General features: G+C 39.3%; 1 protein-coding gene across 1 annotated transcript in view; it reads right to left on the minus strand.

The window, feature by feature from the left end:
* Positions 1-4896: 4896 nt before the first annotated feature.
* LOC107691518 (KH domain-containing, RNA-binding, signal transduction-associated protein 1-like) overlaps positions 4897-8097 on the minus strand; it is an 8571-nt gene continuing 5370 nt past the window's right edge. The window contains exons 5-9 of the mRNA XM_016490135.1: positions 7509-7645; positions 7186-7384; positions 7014-7081; positions 6691-6749; positions 4897-6134 (exon numbers count right to left, since the gene is read on the minus strand). Coding sequence (XP_016345621.1) covers positions 6028-6134; positions 6691-6749; positions 7014-7081; positions 7186-7384; positions 7509-7645 — 570 coding nt within the window. The 3' untranslated portion in view covers positions 4897-6027. The remainder of the gene's footprint in view (positions 6135-6690; positions 6750-7013; positions 7082-7185; positions 7385-7508; positions 7646-8097) is intronic.

Raw genomic sequence — 8097 nt, forward strand, 5'->3', positions numbered from 1 at the left:
GCTTGCTGTGAAGCGGGAGCGACCAGCCGGCAGAGGATTCCGCTTGGACCTAAAGCCTTACTGGAACGGCTATGTTCACAAATCAAACACTTGTCAAAAAAAAAAAAAAGGATTCATTCTCAATTTAGAGTTTGTTATTCGTATGGTCTAGGTGTTCATACGGCATATGCCTTAAATAGGGGACAAACTGCGTTCCTTATAGCAAGAATACGCTGGAAGTTACTTAAATGTAAATACGACTTTCCTTATTGATCACGTCAGGTAAAATGCACGTTTTCTTGCGTGGCTGCATGTTGGAATCACGTTGTTTGCATTCGCTCAAACTGATTTGCTGAAGTCGAAACACGGTCGTTGCTTGCTGTGAAGCGGGAGCGACCAGCCGGCAGAGGATTCCGCTTGGACCTAAAGCCTTACTGGAACGGCTATGTTCACAAATCAAACACTTGTCAAAAAAAAAAAAAAGGATTCATTCTCAATTTAGAGTTTGTTATTCGTATGGTCTAGGTGTTCATACGGCATATGCCTTAAATAGGGGACAAACTGCGTTCCTTATAGCTTAAATAGGGGACAAACTGCGTTCCGTATAGCTTTCATACGGAACGCTTCTTTGATGCCTTAAATACGGGACGATTCCGTATTATACGGAACGGTTGGCAACCCTAATTTCCAACCTGCCTGAGATTTTCAAGTGATCCTGAAGACTCTGATTCGCTGGTTCAGGTGTGTTTGATTAAGGTTGAAGACATTTGCTTTAAACAAAGTGCAACATTTTCAGGACAAAAACTGTACTTTTTTATATACTGACTTGCTGTACTGTCCAACATCTTTACATTTAAGTCCATTGTAGTCACAGTCTGAAACCCTGAGGAGAAGCTATCAAGAGACATGAAGCCAAGCTTTGAAAGAGACACATTAGAGCCACTTCATGAATTATTTTTTATTTTATTTTTGACATTACAAAACAGGTAAAAACATCTGTGAATTTTAGTATTCTCTTTGTAGTCATACATAATAATATGCAGTCTGTGTGCGAGTGCTCTTGGATGCACCAACTTCCAAACAAGTTTGAATGACTTTCAAATGTAAAGAAAGTCACTGAACGGTTTATCTGACTCCAAAAGCTTTAGTTTGCTTCTACTGAGCCAACAGCTAGGCACTTCAATAAGCTAAAATCCAGTTTAGCTGCACTGGAAATACAGGCTCATCAATCTCTTTAGGAAAACAAAAGAACACAGACTCCTGGCACTTGTATTCCATCACTAATCCCAAGAAATTCCCATGGTTTCCCTACATTGTGTTAGGTGCATCTGCTTATGTTGATGTTGGAAAACATGCAATGGAATGTTACTTCAGTGACAGCCAAGGTGGAGGTGTCCAACTCAGTCCTGGAGGGCTACGGATTACTCAAGCCAGATTCCACATGGATTCAATTCATTTTCATCACAGCACAATGAGAGAGACCTTTAGGAGGCTTAGTTATTACCAGCTTTTCACGCTGAAGGAGGTGGCCAGTGGCCATGGTTCTCCAGGACGTGAGCCAGAACCAGTCACAACTCCTCCCTGTGCACTCAAAACCCTGACTCCCTGGAGAGTGTGTACTGGTTAGGTGTGAACCTAGCAAATTAGCCATGCAGGAAGACAGACAGTGGTGTGAGCGTTTCATTTGCATTCGCAAAGCCATGCTTCCTGTTTTCAGCATGCACAATGTGTGTTAAGAGGAAAGAGCTGCCAAGCCCCAATCCCCCGGCTTCAGACCACCACACATTCTTTGCACATTACCCCAGAGGCATTTCCCCAGCAGCTGTAGGCCATGCATGTCTGACGTAAACCGATATGACAATGTAAACAAAGACCCATTAAGTGCACACAGTGGGTTTGAATATTTCCTCCTGCTTGAGACTAGTTTTCTTTACCCCCTAGCATCTGTCTGGGAAATGAATTAAATATTTCCATTATCTGCTTTTGCAATTTCTCATTACGGTGAAGCCTGCATACGCATCGGTCCACCTCCTACCCACGCACACCCATTTCCAATTGTTCGATGGCACTTGAGCGGTGGCTGATGCTTATTAAAATCTGGGCTGAGGACTGATTTGTCTCTAATGCAATAAGGCATTAGTCCTGTTAGCCAGTCGGCAAACAGTGGCGGCTACGCGGGGGGACGGACACACGGTCAGCGATGGTAATTGGTCAAAATGACAGGCTCAAATCCTATGTGCACTGGAGGGAGGGAGGCAGGGGGTGAGCAAAAGATGGAAGCCACAGCAATAGACACTAACAGTGACACGTACACAGCGAGGATTAGAAAGCAAAGCAGAATTTATGGAAAGCTCTCAATTAAGGCAAGAAAGACCTTTATCCAGAAGGTAAAAATGTTAGAGCTCCACCAGCATAAACCCATTCAAACATATCTACTCAAGAGCACGATGAAAATTACCATGGCAATTAAAGGACAAAGTCGGTGCTAAGAGATAGGGGCCGGACAGCTCTAAATTAGCACGTACATTCGTCCGAGCAAGGAATCGGGGAAGACATGCTTGTCTTGCAGAATAAAGCACTGGAGTATTGTCTGAAGTAGACGTCTGGAGAGCATGGACAGATTTTTTTTTAGCTTGTTAAAATGATTTCTTAGCCAACATGAACAGAAGTAGTCCATTTAAAGATATACATTTAAAGTAAAGTGTGCTTAGAAAGCACTTGATGAGGTGAACAGAAAAGATAAACTTTCAGCACAGACAAAATGACCTTGCATTACAACTGGAGAGCCAATATAAACATCACCAAGAACTCAAGACTTTTCCGCTTTAACCCATTAAGAGGTTGGTGGTTCAAACTTTAGTCGACAGGACCATCGATTTCTGCCATTCAACCCCGTTCAGAAGCTGTTCGGTCAGACTGTCCACGATTCCTTAAAGGCAGCTGGTGTTCAGAGGTAAGATTGTTCTTACACTGCAAACAAACACTTGTCTTTTCCTGTAGAAGAATAGCAAGTCGATCAGCAAAGCAAGCAAGAGGGAGGAGAGCACACAACTCTGAGACATTTGAATTATCTTCCATGATGAGTCCATTCATCACATTAAACCACTGGAGCTACCAGTAATTACAGAGCTGAGTATACAGTGGAAACCGGAAGCAAGCCCATTAGGGCAGTGCAACTTTGTGCCATTTAGTGCTTCTTGCAGAACATGCAGATTTGGAAAGCTTTGACTCATCAGAATTAAAGGGGTCATATGACGTTGCTAAAAAATAACATTATTTTGTGTATTTGGTGTAATGCAATGCGTTTATGCGGTTTAAGTTTCAAAAAACACATTTTCTACATACTGTACATTGTTTCTCCTCTATGCCCCGCCTTTCTGAAACGCGTCGATTTTTACAAAGCTCATCGGTCTGAAAAGCGAGGTGTGCTCTGATTGGCCAGCTATCTAGTGCGTTGTGATTGACCGAATACCTCAAGCGTGTGACGGAAATGTTACGCCCCTCACCATACTGTGATGCCGTGTCCCGGTGGCAACGAGACAAAACCAGTAAAACCCATTATAATCCTCCATAAAATGCACTGCACACATCTGAATATTTGGGTTGTACCGTTCCGGAACAGTGTTGTAAATACAACTTAACTCAGCTTAGTTGACTTAACTTTTATAAAGAGTATCTCTTTGGATTTGAGACTTTGCAACTTTACAGATCTTCTTTATGCACCAAGAGCTTGTAACACTCCAAAGAGAAAGGAAAAATTGAAAATCGCATCATATGACCCCTTTAGGATGGAGGAAAACTACAGAGTACAAACAATTAAAAGTAACAACTTTTTTAATGGACAAGCATTGATGCATATTTGCAGTTTAAGTGGAAAAGATAACTGACCTGAGGAGAGGTCTGACATTCTCAATTAAACTTTGCATTTCCAGGAATTGCCAGGCATCACAACCTGAGGGAAGAGAGATCGCTATGAGCGAATAACCAAACATTGCCATAATAAACTATACTGTATTGAGGAAGCTCATGCAATCTGCCAAGTTTGAGTCATGCAACTCAAGCTTTTCCAGGTAACTTTTTTAGGTAGGACATTTGAGTATTTCAATACGTTAAACAATTAAATCGCAAAAGAAAGAAAAAAACAGGAGCAGCATTACAAACAGATGGATCTAGATTTGACACTGAGCACTTTTAGCATGAGTTGCATTACAGTTCTGCTCTAGAATGTTAGTACAAAAATATAAGCAAAATCTATTACTGTGTGTTTGTATATTTTTTTCCACTTTACTTTTATATTTTTTTAACGACAGAATCTTTTAAATCATTGCACGCTGTTACCAAACAGTTTTAAGTATATAAATGTAACACTACTCACTTACAAATTTAGGGTTAGGGTTACCTTTACAATGCTGCACTTAAAAGTTTAACAGTCCCCTCCTGTCCTTTTTGCTAAAAGCAGCCAACTTGTCTTTGCATCAGTCTTGACAAATATGGCCCCTGCATAACTTAACTTTTAAATTCAAATTATTTCAGGCTTTAATACATTTCCCATTCTGAGTGAGACCAAAAATAAAATGTCATTCAAGAAAAGTTTAATACATACCCAAGCATCGAATGCTTTAGTTCTCTCTATAGACATTAGGAAGCTATCCAGGTTATTTTAAAGAGCACAGGTCTTACCTCTAGGGTCCTTTTTAAGTATAAAAAGAGAGAGAAGCATTAAAGGTGTGCTTTTAATTGTCAAATCAAACACTTTAAACAGACTCCTTTAGTGTAGTTTACGTCTTCAGTCTACATGCATTGTTTTAAATTTAAAATCTGTTTTTGAAGAGGAAGAAAGGTTATTATAACTTAGGAGTTATTTAAAAGGCCATTTCAGATTTTATGAAGACAAAAAAAAAAAAAAACAGGTTATAGTTTCATAAAAAACAATCTAGGCTTTATTGACAACTGCTGCAAAACATGTTTTGGACAGATTTAGTTACCTATTTAGGCAAGCTTACACAAGTCATTCTGCATTTTATGGAGAGGATACAAATACTAAATGGCAGTAAAGTACAGTTTGGATGTGGGTTGTTGTTTTTTTTTTCTTTTTCCTTTTTTAAATTATGTACAATAGAGTCAGTTTTAGCTGCAGTATCCCTTTACATAAGAAAGAGATGACCATTGTGGAGATTGTTGTCCAAATCCTTTTAAGCAGTTTGTGCATGCAGTTTATATAGCATGGTGTCATCCATGATAATCTGACATGATTTTTTTTCCCTTTTAAACATAAGTAGCCAAACATGGGTTATTCTGCAGAACACTTTTGAAGAGTAACATCTTATTTTAAACAAATTAAGGATTTGAGGACATTCCATCTCAACAGCGTCTAATTGGGCTATATTTCAAAACTCTAAAGATACAAGGAAAAATATTGAGGCCTAAATCTACATTTACAGCTTTTAAGACTATTTAAATCAAATGAGGAATAATCAATGGCTGTCGGAAATACCATTAAAGACATTTTGCATTTCAGTAATTTATATTCCTTATTACAAAACAGACATTACATTTAGGGTCTTTTTGATATGCTAGTATTAAACAGAATTTTGAAATGTAGCCTACATGGGAATCTGCAACTGCACCTCAGCAGAGTTTTTAAGGTAACACAAATTAAAGTGGCGTCCTGAGACACAAAAAAGTGGCTGTACAGTTGTTAGGCTTTACCTTTCAGCTAAATACTTTTTCCAGTCATTGGAACAAACGTTTACCATCGACATATGCAAAAAAGCAAGGGTAGGTATGAGCAGAGGAAGAGATATTGGCAAAAACAAAAATAAACCAAACAAAAAAAACAGCCATGTTTAAACTAATCCTTCTAAAGTTTGTTTATTCTTGAGGCATTCAAATGCCGTTCTGTCAAGTTTCTTTTAAAAAAGTCCGGAGTAAAAAAACACAACCAAAAAAACAAACAGACAATTACTTTTGTCGGGTAGCTTAAAGCGTGAGCTGCCATGGGAGACAGTTGTCATGGCGACGCGTTGGGTGACGTTCCACTAGTCAGATTTAGTATCGTCCATAGGGGGGCTCCCTTAACCCAGGCTTAGTCTGTCTCTGAGTGGGAGCTTTTCCACCGCCAGCAGAGCGCTGTGTCCCGTTCCAGTCATTTTGAGCTGTGGGACCAAACATACAGTGCAAGTGTATAAGATAACAGCAAACAAACTATAGCTTACCAAGGTGTAAATGACCTTCACTAAGCCCCACCTTAAAAACATAGTACGTAAACAGTATGTGAAAGCTATAGTATGTCCAAATTCATAACATTTGAAGATTTCATACTACCTATATTCATACTAAACAGAATGTACTTGTTCAACAGTGACAAAGTTTCAGACCAAATATAGTACCTACTAGACAGTATGTGACTTCAGAAACAGCTTATGCATCAGGCCTTATTTCCAAATGTACAAGTATAACATTTAGTGAGGACTCACAGGTAGTAATTCTTCCTTATCTATCTTGAAATACAGAAACAGTTCTGTTCAGTTACATTAGCATTATCAAATGTAGCACGAGTCCTCATCCTTAAAATAACTATAATAAATGTTTGAAAACATTAGCAACAGCAAATCATGGGATGGGAATTAAATGACCCTATAACAGACCAGGAAACTAAATCTTTCACATAAAACATTTAAAATTCAAAAGGTGGAAAAAAAAAAACCTTACCGTAGTTTTCATATCCCTCCTGTGTCTCTCCATGTCCGTAGTCATAGTATTCAGGTTCTCTGAAAAAACAATGCAAGTACAAACACTGTTCAAACGAACAACTCTTACACAAGAGAAGCTGACCTGAATTTCCTAAAATAACATACTAAGCCAAGAGCATTGTGCTTTTAAAACCCTGGGATGTTTCCAAAAAGCCTCCATAAACCACAATAATTATAAGCTGTTGTTATAAATTATATATAATTATAAATTATATGTTGGTCTTTTGGAGGAAACTTGGACTTTCCAAGTCCCAAATGTACTAAAATGTACTATTAACTTACGCTTGTGGCTGACTGTAGTAGCTGTCATAGGATTCATAGCCTGCATCTGTGTAGCTCTCGTCATAAGACTGAAGAAAAAAAAATCAATCAATCAATCCACAGCAGCATAAACTTTCAAGATACTAGGACACTCAACATCTTCAAAGTAAATCCAGAAAATAAAGAAACATACATAATCTTCGTACGAGTCTTGGGTCGGAGGGTGTGGAGGGGGCATCCGCTGAGATGCAGGGGCAGGTGGACGGGCACGGTTGGAAGCTGCTCCTCTGGGCAGCTGGGCTGATGGTCCACCTCTACCTGCAGGAGCTCCCCTTGTGGCTCCACCTCGAGGGGGTCCGCCACGGCCACCACGTGGGGGCATACCACGACCCCTGCAAAAGTAAAAAGTGTTACATTTTCTCTGCATTAATACCAGTTTTAGAATCTGAATGTAAATCCAGCTCAAACAAAGTCACAAATAATCAATTAAAAAGGTGTGCACATTGGTGTGGGTACCTGGGTACTCCAGGAGGTGGAAGACCTCCACGGCCTCTGATGGGTGGCCCTCCTCTGCCTCTGCCTCCATGTTCCTGATCGCCATTTAGAAACTTCATCTCCATGAACTGCTCCTGACAAATCTCATCCATCATGTCCTGTGAGACAGGCACACAGCTCACTACATTTAGTCATTTAGCAGACGCTTTTATCCAAAGCGACTTACAAATGAGGACAATAAAAGCAGTCAAAACTAATAAAAGAGCAACAATATATGCGTGCAAATGACAAGTCTCGGTTAGCCTAACGCAGTACACGTAGCAAGGTGTGTATATATATATATATATATATATAATTAACAGATCACTTCCAGAGCGCAGGCCAAAGACAGACGTAGGCATAAATTAACCTTAGTGAGGCAAACATATAGCGACACAAAATTAACGCATGATGAGATTGATTAGATAGTATAAGTATACAAATATACGCCAAAGAAAGCAGTCAAGCCAGTTTTACTAAATTAATCTACACCAGTTGCGCTTAATGTCATATCCAATGATGTGTGTTGAGATATTTAGTATAAAAGTAACCTTATTTTGTTTTCTTTTTT

The sequence above is a fragment of the Sinocyclocheilus anshuiensis genome, unplaced genomic scaffold, assembly GCF_001515605.1.
Source record: "Sinocyclocheilus anshuiensis isolate Anshui unplaced genomic scaffold, SAMN03320099.WGS_v1.1 scaffold162, whole genome shotgun sequence".
In the NCBI taxonomy this organism is placed as follows: domain Eukaryota; kingdom Metazoa; phylum Chordata; class Actinopteri; order Cypriniformes; family Cyprinidae; genus Sinocyclocheilus; species Sinocyclocheilus anshuiensis.